Source organism: Symphalangus syndactylus, chromosome 10 (assembly GCF_028878055.3).
Source record: "Symphalangus syndactylus isolate Jambi chromosome 10, NHGRI_mSymSyn1-v2.1_pri, whole genome shotgun sequence".
Lineage (NCBI taxonomy): Eukaryota > Metazoa > Chordata > Mammalia > Primates > Hylobatidae > Symphalangus > Symphalangus syndactylus.
In genome coordinates, this window is record NC_072432.2 from 42,669,622 (window position 1) to 42,684,030 (window position 14,409).

At 40.3% G+C, this 14,409-nt stretch overlaps 1 protein-coding gene across 1 annotated transcript in view; it reads left to right on the forward strand.

The window, feature by feature from the left end:
- Nucleotides 1-3,183: 3,183 nt before the first annotated feature.
- UNC5C (unc-5 netrin receptor C) overlaps nt 3,184-14,409 on the forward strand; it is a 397,344-nt gene continuing 386,118 nt past the window's right edge. Inside the window, exon 1 of the mRNA XM_055296967.2 lies at nt 3,184-3,821. Coding sequence (XP_055152942.2) covers nt 3,698-3,821 — 124 coding nt within the window. The 5' untranslated portion in view covers nt 3,184-3,697. The remainder of the gene's footprint in view (nt 3,822-14,409) is intronic.

Consider the following 14,409-nt stretch of genomic DNA (forward strand, 5'->3'; position numbering starts at 1 on the left):
AAGCCCTTGTACATGGATTTAAACGAAGCTTTTCATTTTTCAAGATGAGATGAATTTCCTGTCTGTTCCTTAAACACCTGCAGTATTCCAACCCTAAAAAGTCAAATTCCAATAAATTTTTGGTGAAAATGTGTCAAAACTTGATTTTATTCAACAACTAGAAAAGCCTACTCATAATTTGATAACGTGGGAGGCTGAAGAGGAGAGGAAGAAGGTTTAATGAAGGACTTAGCTCAATTTTAAATCCATTGGTTCTGATTCAATCCATTCAATATTCAGTAAGTATTTATTGATCACCTATTATGTGCAAGGTATTGTTCCAGGTTCTGGGTATAGAGCACTGAATGTATTAGAAAAAAATTCCTCCCGAGAAGCATACATTTTATTGGAGAGTGCACACACACACACACATATATACACACACATATATACACACACATATATATACACACATATATGTACATATATAAAATAGGTGTTATATGCAAAATCGAAGCCGGCAAATGATATTTTGGATGATAGATTGTTGCTATTTTAGGTAACTTGGTCAGTGAATTCCTCCCTAAGCAGTGTCATTTGAACCCAGATCTCAGTGACATTAGTAAGCTTATTCTCAGGAGCCTATAAAACACTATTATTTCTCTCATGAGGAAAAAATGTGATTATCAACAAAAGTAGTCAGGATGTTAATCCACAAGACAAGTTCCATCTGTACTTGTAGATAGCAGGAAACTTGCCTGCTGGTGTCTTTCCTGTCCTTGGTGTGGTGCTCTCAGTCTCCTCCCCCTCTTCCACCTCATCACTCTATACCACTTCTCAAACCATTCTCCTGCCATCTTTAGGCTGAATTTCAGTATTTAACTACATTTCCTCTTTTAATCTCTTATTATTTATTTTAAGGAACTAATTGCATGTGGTATCTGTCACTGAGTACCTCAATGCCCCAAACAGGAGTAGGCGACAATTTCAACCTTCTTTAGCTGTCTTAGACTTTGAGGAGTCTTCCCCATTGAGCTTTTTTGGCAGAAAATCAATCAATATTGATTGAGTACCAACTATATATCAGGCTCAGTTTAGGAGCTGTGGTTGAAATAATGAACAAAGGCAAAATCTCTGTCTTAAAAGAGTTAAATTCTAATTTAAGAAGACAGGCAATAAAATTGTAAATAAATAAACAAATAACTTTTGGATGTTGTTGATGTGATGGTGAGTATGTGTGGAGATTTCTTAGTATTTAAGCAGTTGTCCTTCTTAGTGAAATTGTACATATAAATATAAAGTATAATAATAATCCCTTGTGAAGTCATTCTCAAAATACTTGACAAGTTATTAGTGGCCTCGATACACCATAAAATATGGTAGCTGCTGGCCACATGTGACTATTAAAATTAAATAAAAATTTCCAATTCACACTAGCCACATTGCAAGCAGCCACATGTATCTCATAACTATGACCTCAGAAAGCACAGATATGAACATGTTCTTCATCGCAGAAATTTCTGCTGAACAGCACTGGTCTAGATAGCATGAGGCTAATGGGGATTTTTCATCAATGCTAAGAACAGCAGTTTACAATTTTGGTGTCAGGCATTTTACATATATTTAACTTACATAATCCTCAAATAACCCTATGAGATAGTTCCTGTTACTAGACCCATCTTACAAATTCGGGAAGAGAGGCACCTAGCTTTAATGTTCAATATCAGTCAAGTAATAAGAAACGCTAAGAACTGAAGGCAGACAGTCTGGTGCCAGCACCTACCCTATTGTCAAATATCTTGATGTCTTGGTATAGAGAAGATGAAGAGAGTGAAGAAGGGTTTTGTGTGGTGGACAGAGTCTCCACAGAAATAAGAAGTGGCCAGTTTTGTCAATGTCTTTGGCAAATACTACCTTTTTGGATCTCCCTGATTCATCCAAGATAGGTCTTATTGCCTAGATGGGGCTGTGCAGGCAGAATCATAGAATGTTAGAACTTAAGAGAACTTTGAAACTATCAAAATCTTTCACAAATGAAGAAACTGAGACATTCACAGGTTACCTGACTTACCCAAGGTAACAGAGTAGTTATGACCACAGCCAAAATTAGACCTCATGTTTCCTGCGTGTGTGTGTGCATGTGTGTTTACACATGGCCCCCTTGGCACCAAGAGCATAAAATTCCCTGAGGTATTATTAGTTTAAAGACGTGCTAATCTTGGGAAGTGGTTTTCTTTTTCCCAAAATGCTGTCTGTGTCTGTGTGTTGACCTTTTAATAAATTCACTTTCCTTTTGTCTAGTCTTTCCTTATTTTACCCACCCTATCTTGCATCCCTCCTTCATCATGACCACAGGGATTCACAACCCAGCTACCTAGACAATTATTTCCTGTAGAAAGGTAAACAAATTCGTAGCAGCTTGAGTTCTTACACACACTATTAGAAATTTGAAAAACATGTTATAGGCTCCACCATCACTTTGAGTATCTACAAATTTTGCTTTGCATTTTTTTTTTTTCTAAGAGAGTTTCTCCCGGTATCGCCTCACCACCCTTGGCAGCCACCAAGATGCACGCAAAGAAAGCACTATCGCAGAATGAGTTTTCGTCGAGCTTTTAGTTTCTGTTCCACCGCAAACGGGTCACACGCACTCGGAACATAAAGCAGTCTGGCGCTGCAAAAGCTTCATGCCTTCTCCCCCAACCAAGGACTTCAGTTCGAGCCCGCACCGGCTTCGTCAACCGCGAGACCCGAAGTCGTAGAGCGAGTCCAGTCCTAGGGAATCCGGCTCAGGCTTTGACGGCGCGGCGAAGAAGGTGGCAGGCGGCAGGCTGAGCTCCACTGGACACAGCCTAGTGGCCCGGGGCGCGCCCGCTGCACTCCCGGCGTCCGGGTCTGGCGCACCGCGGGAGGCAGGCGCGCTGCCACTCTCCGCAGCCGCTTCTTCCCCTGGTCTCTCTCGCCTCGGCTTCAGCGGGCAAACCCACAGCTGGTCTCCACCTTCCGCCCTGGGCGCTGATCTCCCTCCAATCCTTGCTTACATAAGGCGGGCGGGCGTGCTCCCGCCCCCGGTTACCCACCAGCGGAGTTGTGCTGCGCCCTCTACGCCTCCTTGGCGAGCGCCTTCGCGCACCCGTGCGCCCTACTCTAGGATGTGACCCTCCTTGGCCACCCAGCAGCGACAGCCGGGACATCTCTCCGCCGGCGTGAGAACACTGAGATTGGAGACGAGAGCGCCTGACGGTGCCCAAGCTTCCTCCCTCCGTTCCCTCCTCCTCCAACTCCCCCCACTTCAACCCCCACCACCACCCCCCACCCCCACCCCCGGTGTCTGTGTGTGTTCCTCACAGGCGAGGGGACCCGGAGAGCAGTCCAGACTTCGGCGTGCGGCGGAGCTGCGGCTGCTCCTGCTGCTAGGGGGAGCGGCGGAGGTGGCCGCCTTGCGCCTCCCTGACTTCCCAAGTGGGGGCAGAGCAGTCGCTCGCGGGGGACGTCAGTTAGAAGGCATTGGGAAAGAGGGACCTTCAAACTCCTCCTCGGCGTCTCCTCTCCTCCCCCTTTTGGCCCCTGCCCTTGGAGAAAGTGGAGTGTGGCGCTTGGTTGTCGCTATTTCTTCGGAGTGCTTCGCGGTGCACGGATTCAGCTTCTGCCCAGTGGGGCTTTCAGCTGTTTGCGCGTCTCTCTGTTCCCCCCCTCCCCCGGCACACCTCTGTCTACGATGAGGAAAGGTCTGCGGGCGACAGCGGCCCGCTGCGGACTGGGACTGGGATACTTGCTGCAAATGCTCGTGCTACCTGCCCTGGCCCTGCTCAGCGCCAGCGGCACTGGCTCCGCCGCCCAAGGTAAGGGGGTCCGCCAGGCTGCGCGGCCACCTCCCTTAGCTTCTTCCTTCCCTCCTTCCTCTCCTCCTCCCCAGTTCTCTTGACTTCCTCAATTTGCCTCCTTGCTCTCAACTGGAAACCACTCTAAATTCCACGTTGCCAATTAGTCAAGAAGCTTTGATTATTATTATTATTAATTATTATTATTATTATTATTTATGTTTAATCTATCTTCCGAGATGGGCACGAATGGACCGGGGACGAACGGGGTGTGGACACGCATCTGATCCGTCTCCATACGTGTGGGAGCCTGGAGTGTCTTGTGCACTTTCAGCTCCGCACGCGCGCGTTGTTGCATATTGTACACACAGAGGTTTGGAGAGACTCTCGGTGCGGGTCGCTGTGTGACATACCATAGATGCACCCCGAAGCGAATGATGCGCAGAGGCTCCCGGCACTGTGCCAAGGCTGGGGTAGCGGGATCTTCATTGAGTCTCTGAGCACACTAGACCCGAGAAGGGTGCTCAGCTAAGGAAATGTGTCCGTTACTGTCAAGGACTCAAAAGCACCGGTCCCCCTCGTCTGCTGCTTCAGGTGCTGTGGAAATACACAGCTCACCCGAATCCGCGTACCCGGCTGGAGGCAGGCCCGGGATGTGCATGCCTCTGCACTCATACATACCCCGCTTCATGCCTGCCTCCCACCAGGGGACGTAGAAAAAAAAATCCCGGAGCTCTGGGGGAACTGGCTGCTTGTTCAAACCAAATCCGAAACTCCCCGGAGTAGTCGACCAGTTTATAACTCTGACATTTTAATTTAACGCCTGTGAGCTTTAACATAAGTGACCGGGGCCCTGGGCGAAGCCGGGTTGGGAAGAGTGTGGCCAGGAGTTGGGGATGGGTAAGGGAGGAGGGGAGGCTCCGGAGCTGATCGCCCGGTTCCCTTCTTGTCCCCCTAGTTTGAAGGGTTAGCAGCAGCTCCCAGCCTTCCAAGCCGGGGAAGCTGACTGGAAGGGAGCGGAGAAGAAAACGCCAAGGCTGCCCTCTCCGGGGTCTCTTTCGGGTCACCCGGGCCCGAAAACTTCTGGCCAAGCCCAGCTCCTACTTGGGTCTTTTAGCCCAGTTCAGTGGTGATAGCCGGCTCAGGCGAGGCAGCTCAGCTTTTCCTGAAAGAGAGGATGAAGGAAGCTTATGCAGCATTCAGAGGCAATTCAGGGATTCTCCCTTCACTCTCGGTTACTCTTCCTTCCAAATTTGGAGAGTAAAGGGAGGCTCCACGGTAGCCCCAACTCCCCAGGTGATGTTCAGACACCCTAGGGTTTCCGGACAGCATTCCCTCTGATCTTAGAGAGGCGCTGGGGGTGGGGGTGGGGGTGGGAGTGTTGGAAGTGGAGGAGAGCGCCTAGCATAGGAGTGTGGTCCGGGTGGGGAGGTAAGTGATTAGCAAGGCTTTGTGAATTAGCGATAGCTTCTTCGGGAGTAAATTTTCCTGCTGCCCTGGTAAGTGGCCCTGCTCATAAATCCTTCCTTCCCTTCTCGCCAGATGCTTCCCATCCCTAAGGTTCTGCTCTGGTTTTCTTATGCACACCTCCAGAGTTCATCTGTCTGTCTATTTAAAAAGGAATCTCCACTGAGAATCATAGCTTGTGGATTTCCCAAAATTGATAAGAAGTTCTCAGGGCACTAGCCAAGGGTGCTTAGAGGGGTGTGTTTGGAAGCTTAAGTGAACAACCTGATGAATAGTCGTGGAATCAACCGCGCGACTCCCTGTGGAATTCGCCTGCTGTTATTGGGCACACAAAGGACTGAGCCATGGGGGTGGGTGGCGGGAGAGGGGGACGCGGCACGGTGAGAGAACTATTTGGGAAAAGGACAAGTTAAAGTCCCCAAAGATGCCAAACAAGAGATAGGATTCCTGCTGAGAGCTTACAATAACCAAATTAAAAAGACTGGGTAGAAAAAGGATCAATAAAGATAATCAAACAGGAGATTGTAAATGGATTAATATTGAAAGAAGAAGGGAGAAGAGATTAAAAATAAAAGATGCTTAGGATAGACTGTTTTTCTCTTGCACTTTTTATAGAGTAGGCAAGTTAAAAGATTGGGGACTGATTCTCATCTTAAGTGGAAAAAGAAAATGTACTCTGTTGGGTGTGTGCATTTCACTGCAGTTCTTGTCCATTTCGTTTATTTAGTTCCTTCAGTTTTTGATTAGTAAAATTTTTGTTTGAATCTTATGGTCTGTAAAATGCACTATTCCACCACTTTTATCTTTGTTATCCTCCATGTTCCAGGGATACCAGCTCTTCCTGTGTTGTCTGTTAGTTATCAAAGGAAGGATAAAGCACCAAACTCCACTATCAGCTACTACCTTCATCACTGCAGTACATTACCCCAGCCTGTTTATCTTGAGCCACTATTAACACTTTCCTCGCAGAATCACACATTTTATAAATGGTCTGATAGTCAGACCTCCTTTTCCTTCTTATTCGTCTTCTTTCTCCTTTCCTTGGACTAGAACACTACCCCATACCCTCAAGATATGATTTCCTTGTGGTGATGACTTAAAGATCCAAATGAACTATTTCTTATGAATGAAAGTCCAAGAGCAATTAACATGGGAAAGTTAATTTAAGCACTTTACAATGTGGATGAGATTTTTAGTCTGTTGTTGAAGTACTGCAAAAATTAGAAGTATGTATATATCTTCAGAGATAATCAAGGAAACAACAGATATTTAAGATGAAACATAGAATAGGCATTATTTGTGAGTGTACTGAGTTTTGTAACTGTGGTTTAGACAGAAGTCATTTTAAATAGGTTCTTGGGAAATTCTCTAGGCTGTAGGCAACAACTTTCTCCTTTCTAGCTATGCCCTAATTGTTTCATTCAGGATTGCTGGGAACTCCTAGCTCCAGGGAATTTGCAGTGTTTGTGACTTCCAAGAATGAAAGATTTTACTAGTAAAAGGCAGTGTGTGTGTGTGTGTGTGTGTGTGTGTGTGTTCAGTGTGCTTCTGAATTAGGACCCTCCTGGTTTATAAATGCATTTTATCTGGGCTACACAGCATTGATATGCTGTTTATCTAGCACCAACTAGTGTTATGAGTGTTAACTCCACCAAACTCAGGACAAAAAATTACTGAAGTCTCTAATCAGATTGGGATAATTCCCTATTATCTTAATTCATAGTGTTTTTTTTTTTTTAAATAACATATGTCTTCCTACAAAAGAGTAAAAATTCCTTTATGCATGTTTGCATATTGGTGTGGTACATACAAACAGTCAACAGTGAAGACAACTAAAGTTCATTACAATTCTATCGTATACTTTTTCATTGTAGGAATACAGAAAGTTTATGAATTCACATTAGGAATATGCAATAAGGAAAAGTAGGCTAGTTTACTTCTGTTTAGAAAAATAATTTTGTGTATTCTAGCTTAGAGAATGCTTAAAAGCTTCAAAGAATAAACTTTTCAAACACTTGCAAAGAATTAGGAATCATTAGGTTATAACTGACATTTATTGACTCCCTGCACTCCTGTATTCTGAATACTGAGGGTGAAGAGTTAAATAGGAACGCCTCCTATTGTAGTTTGGAGCTGGTTGCCCTAGTCAGAATTCGTATGGATCTATTTTAAGCAACCCCCGCTAAGGACATGAACAAGGCGTGAGCTCTACTAAGCAAACCCTGTTAGCTTATTTAGAATTATTGTTGAGACTTAAACATAACTGTTCTCTAATATATGCTAGGTTCTCCAATTAGTGCAAACAGCAAGTGTGCTCTATTAGGCCTTAACTGCGTTTAGCACTTTTCTGATTTAGGTCATGGCTTTGCAGGAGCAGCAGAGGGAGTCACTCTCAGAAGAAACATTAAAATTACAGGCTGCAACCACTTCAGGAAGATAATGGGGAAAATTGTGGGGGTTGAGATTGAGCCAGTGCTATTGCCTTGAAGTTTTAGCCTACATGTTTTTTTTAGTTTGACTTTTATATTTGTGGCAGTTAAAAACAAACCTGTTCACATTTCCTCACAAATTAAAAACAATGGCTTCTTTGGATAGAGTATGGTATTAGAAGTAAAGTTCTTAAACAATTACTGTGCACTCATATTGCACCCCAGACTGAGTGCTATTTGTTAGAAACAGAATGTAACCAGGCAGTTTTAGGCCTACAGGAAGACAGAAGTAGAACCATGGAATTATAATTCACTTTCTTAAGTATAAAAGCGGACACAGGTATAGTAGTTTCTGGATTCAGACATCCGAAGATAGTAAACATAGGTGAAGCTAGTATTCTAATGTGAGTGGTGGTGGGAGGTTCTAAAATTTCTACACAGAAGAACTTGGGAGCAATGATTTGGCTGGAAGTTGTATGTTCTTGAAGCTAAGTTTGCATTGCAACGTCATTTTACTTAGATTTAATGCAAGTTTCATCTGGCTTTGGGGAGGCACAAGCTAAGGGCTGTTAGTGGTGTATGCCCATTCTGTCAGTTAACATAGTAATTACCAATGCTTCATAATACTGCTTCCAGCACCTCCAGCTGTGTGACTATGAGCAAGATATGTAACATTTCCGTGCCTTAGTTTCCTCACATGTAAAAATAAGGATAATATATACTACAGGTTACAATTAGAGCAGCTTTTAGCCCATAGAAATAAAGTATTATTCCGTGACTTCCAATTCTACAAACCATTGGCAAAGAAATCTAGATGTAAAAGAAACTAAAGGTCAATAATTTTGAACTCAGAGTGATGATAGCTGCTGACACTGCTTCCCCAAAAGCAAGAAATGGAGCTGTCTGAAGAGATGCTGCTAAGTAGATCATTGTAAACTCCTGGACAGAGTACAGTTCTCTGAACAGCCTGTGGGAATCTCATCCCCTTCCACAGCCTCTTTTCTTCCCTTCTGTTCTCTCTGGGAAAATTAACCTAATATTAGTTCTAAAAATGCCATGTTAAGTCATTGCCAGTTAAGTCCTTGCAAGAAGCTCGTCCTTGAATTTCTGTTTTCTCAAGGAATACTGAAAGGTAACTTTTCATAAATCCATGAACACTATTACAGAAAAAAGGTGCACCCCAGGATTTCTGATAAGGGTTTGGGGAAAATCAGACCTTTATGTGAATGTGAACAGTTTTTCTTTAAAAGAAAATGGACACAAGTATACAAGTATATACTCTAAAGAACATAATTGGTTTTGTGTTCAAACAAAATAAACGTAAAAATAGGTCAACATGAAGGCAAAGCAAATTCACCAGGACTTTCATTTATTCAAACTATATTTGCAATAGGAAGTTTTGTTATCCTAATTTAAAACAGCACAGATAATCTAGATGACATATATTTTAGTGAAATATTTGCATTTAATTCTTATCGTTTAATGGTTATTGCCATTCTTTGGATGTTTGGAGCAAATGTTTTCTGTCAGACTTTTGAGATAAGAGATTTGTAGGGCATTTTATATTACTTACGGTTTAGATTTTTCTCCTACAAAATTGTCATTCTGCTTCTATTGTTGGTTCTGGTTCTGCACCCTTTCTTTTTTAACCTGATTTCTTAAACCTATGTATGGGTGCTTCTTTGGTTTCATTTCTTACTTGGATTTGTTATTGCTTATGTATTTGTGGAGGAGGGCTACATGAATATGAGACCTTTGGTATTATTCCAGTATCTCTTAGCTGAAGGATGTTTTACTCACAGAAACTTGGTGCTGTTTTTTAATGCTACTTTGAAGTAGAGTAAGTTTGCCTTGAGCGATATTCAAACGTTAGTGTTTCCCTTTTTTATAGTTTTAAAAAAAGAAACTCAGTAATGGGATAATTTATAGTTTCTCTTATTTTAAATATTTGTTATTTTCAAACTTATGGAGATTTTAATAAAAACATTTTATAGTAATACTTTTATGAGCTAACAAGATCAGAAATAGAAAACTTTTTTTTTTATCCTGTCTACCTGTATGGAGCCATCAGAAGAATTTCTGCCTTTTCATGAAACCCCAAAACATATATCATGTTGCAGATATTTGGACTCTTTATGAACAATATGTTTGAAAATATTGAGCTGAAATTTCAGAATTAAAAAAATAGTTTTGTGTTGAAGTTGTACTGTGGTTTTTCGTTTTGAGTATTGCTGCTCCCCAAAAAGTTGTTCATATATAGTGAGATTTTGAAATACACAGAAGAATGTTTCCAGATTTTATAAGTACTTAAAACATACCTCCCCTTCTACATGGAGTATATAGTGTTAAAGTTGACATGACATTAATTAAGTTGAAGTTATAATTTAGAAAGTGAGCTATAGCTTTGAAAGTGCCAAATACGCAGATATTTGTCCTTAGGTCAGTATAGCTTTTATTAGCAATGAGCAGTGATTCAAAAGTGCTTTGTGTGGCAAAAGTGAAGTATAACATCTGAAAACCCCCATGTTTGGGGAATACCCTCTTTTAGTTAAATAACTAAACACATCTCATTGCCAACGTGGCAGTGGAATGTGAGAGTGAGGGGAGCCACGTGAAACCTCATTGTCTAGATATGCCTGTTAGAGTTCTTATTCTAAATACCAGGGCTCACAATCATCATATTAGCAGATGATATTGATTACTCAGATTTAACACCAGAGTTACCAGTCTTACTTATTTTAAAATGTAGTGAGGATAGGGGATTTTACCTTCATTAATCATGTTGTCATGTGGATCCTGTGGCTAGTTTCATTTCTCAGCAATTATGAGAGCTATAAAAATGCCTCATGTAGATGACCATGGATTATATCCTCTTCTAACTGATGACGTGAAACAACAGAAACTCCCTCAGCACACTTAACAAGTTCATTGATGCATGCTAACATTTCTCAGTTTCAGTCAATCTCTTAATTGATTATTTAATCATGGCCTGCCTGAACTCTATTCTGATTTATTGTTCTCTCTCTTTTCATTTCTGTTCAGAAGAGCCACCTTATATGTGGATATTTCTTTCCAATAAAAACAGAATAGTGCTTGTTTATTAAAATGCATCTACAGTCCAGTTGTAAGGGATATATCCGTAAATAGAAATATATCCATAAATAGAAATGCAGGTTTTCTCAAAATTGAAAAAACTTAGAGTATATAATAATATAAAATATAAAAATGTAGTACAGAAGTAAAGCACAGCATTTGTAGATAAAAGTGATCATTTTAAATTAATTCATAAAATACATTCTCTTAGATAATAGAAGTGTAGTGCAATCTAATGGGGTACATGATATAAAAGTATCCACTTATAATTACAAGCAAAAGAAATTCATGTGCAGCAGTCCTCCCTTAAATGTAGGAGATATTTTCCAAGACCCCCAATGGATGCCTGAAGCTACAGATAGTATGGAATTCCCATCTACACTGCTTTTTTTCATCTGATAACCCAGATAACTACTAAGTGACTACCAGGCGGGGAGCCTATACAGCATGCGTACATTGGATGAAGGAGTGATTCATGTCTGAGAGATTTTGTCACGCTACTCAGAGCTCCATGCAGTTTAAAACTTAAGAATTGTTTATTTCTGAAATTTTCCATTTAATATTTTTGGGCCACAGTTGACCTCAGGTAATTGAAACTGCAGAAAGTGAACCGCAGAGAAGCAGGGGGACTACTTTACCTTTACTAAAGGTAAAAGGAGCAATTTGGGACTCTTCTATTCTCTATGAATTTGCATATGTGTTACTTGTATTCAAATTCAGTGTTTTAAATAATTCTAATATCTTTTTGGAATTTCATATGGCCTTAAAAACCCTTTGAAGAACTAGATCAAAGATTATATTTTAGCCAGTGGTATTCCATAACTTTTATAGAAGCTAAAAATGGTAGTCAGTGACAAGAGCACTATGTTATTATACACGATTTTTGGAGTTCTGTGTTTTTACTAATCAAAATCAAACAAGTAACCAAATTATTACCACAACAAAAACTTTATGATTGGAAACACAAAGTAAATAATGGTAACTTCACTTTGAGCTGTATGTCTATGTGAAATACATTGACATTCAAATTTTGCTTTTGATTAAGGAAAAATGATATATTTTATCTCATTGAATAAAGTGTTTGGCAAATATACACATTGTAGCTGCCCGGTGGAAGTGCTCCAGTTTGGCAAGCAGCAATCTCGAAGTCATTCTAAATGAAACATTGATTATGACGCCTGTCATTTTATTTAGCAACTTTCCTTTTTCCTTCTGGATCTCCTCTGTAAGATGATGAAAGAATAAAGCTTAAAAATGTGTTAGGGATCAAATTCAAGGATTGAAGGAGGCTGAGACATTCCCCGCCCTGCCTCCCACAGCCATCACCCACAGAGCATGCAGGGTGGTGGAAAACAGAAGCCCATTTGAGTAACTGCTCTCAGAAGCTGAGGAAAAACAGACATGTTCAAATGATTTATTTGTGCTATCCGGAATCGAGACCCTAGATCAGTATTTCATCACAATATTATTCAACAGGCCCTCTGACTTGAAACTTTTATCTAAATAGAGTCTTGATTTGCACTTATTTCAATCGACATAGCAAAAGAATTTGGGAAGTATTTAAAAGGTATAAACTTTTAAGAAGTTTGAATTTTATTGGAACTATTTGGGCAGGATGTGCTTGTTTGAGAAATCTAGATTTAAATCAGTGGTATACTAGTATCCTCCAGGGGTTTTATAAAATGCTACTTCCTAAGCTACTCTGTTAAGTATTGTCATTTTTATTTTTTTTATATATATACACACATATATAAATCTGTATAGAATTAAAATGACCACAGTGAAAAATGTTATAGTTTATTTACCATTACATGGTAAAAAAAAAAAAATAAAAAAATAAAAAAGTAGAAGGATGGCTAGGAAAAGTTTTGGCTAGGAAAAAAAAAAAAGTAGAAGGATGGCTGGGAAAAGTAAGTATGTTTTCCCAGTAGCAAGGGAGAGAAGATCATTTTATTGGATTTATTAGACATGATGATCACATGAAAGATACACATGCCATTTTTTATTGAATTAAATAAATATGGAAATATTTCCTGGGAGGGTGTTTCCAGGCTGATTCTTAATGAAATGAAGAACGACAAGGAGAAGACAAATATAGTTCACTAATTCCCTGTGAGCATATATGTGCTTGCACAAATTGTATGTCAGTGTGTGTGTGTCTGTAGCTTTTTATATTTTAGGAGCAAGAGTTCATTTTCAAACAGACTTGGCAATATTCTCAAAAAACCAATGGAGCCTAGCAAACAAATGAAAAAAACTTTTTAACTTATAAAACCAATTCATGAAGGTAGTCAAGGACTAGGAACTCGGATTTAATCACTGATTTCTGAATGAAGAATTACATCTTACTTTTCTGAGAAAGGTTGCCTTGCTCTTGGCAAATTGCGAACTCATTTCCCCAGTTTCCAAAGAGATGTTTCTGTCTCATTAGTGCAGTGGCTTACCTGATGGAAACAAGTTCTCTCCTGTCATCCAAGTGACAGAGACTAGGGGATCTCCACTTTCACTGCCTTGTTTCAAAGCCGTGGAGGAGAACTGCTGTTGTTTTCCTACACGGTGGACTATAATTTGTTGACCAAAGGAGACTGTCGACTTTTATGCATGCAGTGCACGCAGGGGTAAAATCCTTTCTTCACATTTATGAACCCCTCTCTGGGTGCTCTCCAGAAGAGACAGCATGTCCCTGGTAAGCACCCTACATGAGGTGACCTCTCATGTGGGCTGATTGAAGAAGAGGTCAGTTGTGCTGTTCTTCTCTGACCAGAATAAAGTGATGGTTTGTTTCAAGCTCTTAATTAAATGGAGTTATGTTTGATTTTCTTGGACACCCTCACATGCCATATTGGTGGCTTTATTTCCAGGTTTATCCATTACTTCCATTTAAAGCTTTATTTAAATGGATGAAGATAAAGTTAATTGGGAGGAGGGAAAGGTTGTTACTAAAGAAAGAATAAACAGAATTTTATTCAGGATATAGTGATAATATGCTTCCTTACTTATATTCACTACTGTATTAAATACAGGTTAACGTATAAATATTTACATAATACATCAATATATAAACCTATATTGATTATTATTGTCATACATTTCCACATCACTTGGCATTTTTGAACTAGGATTTTTAAAGTGTGTAAATAAATTCTAGGATTAAGCAAACTGTTTTGAATGTTTTCTTTCATACATATACCGTTCATTGATGATGTGGGGTTTTCATAGTGAAATATGTAGTACACTGCTAAGAACAGCAAAATAAATAATAATGCATTACAAAGTTTTCAGAATACAAGTCTAAATGCTAATGAGGGAGGTTGCCTGTTTAATGCTGAATGCAAGTTTAAAAAGAGGGTCTTAAAGATAACAGCGGACTCCAGAGTCCTTGAGTTTGTTTTGCATTCAGTGACAGTCACTAAATTAGAGAAAGGAATGTTCAAACAACACACTTGAGGAAAAGTGATTTTTATAGAAAGGAGCCATTTCTGCTAATAGCCAGTAACTGCACATAACCCCGCTGACATTAAAAGTCCATTAGCTAAGCCCAGTTTAAATAGCAGCTGATGCAGTGTCAGCTAAATGTACATTGGAATTTTTTCATATAATGCAGTAATAGCAGTTCAATA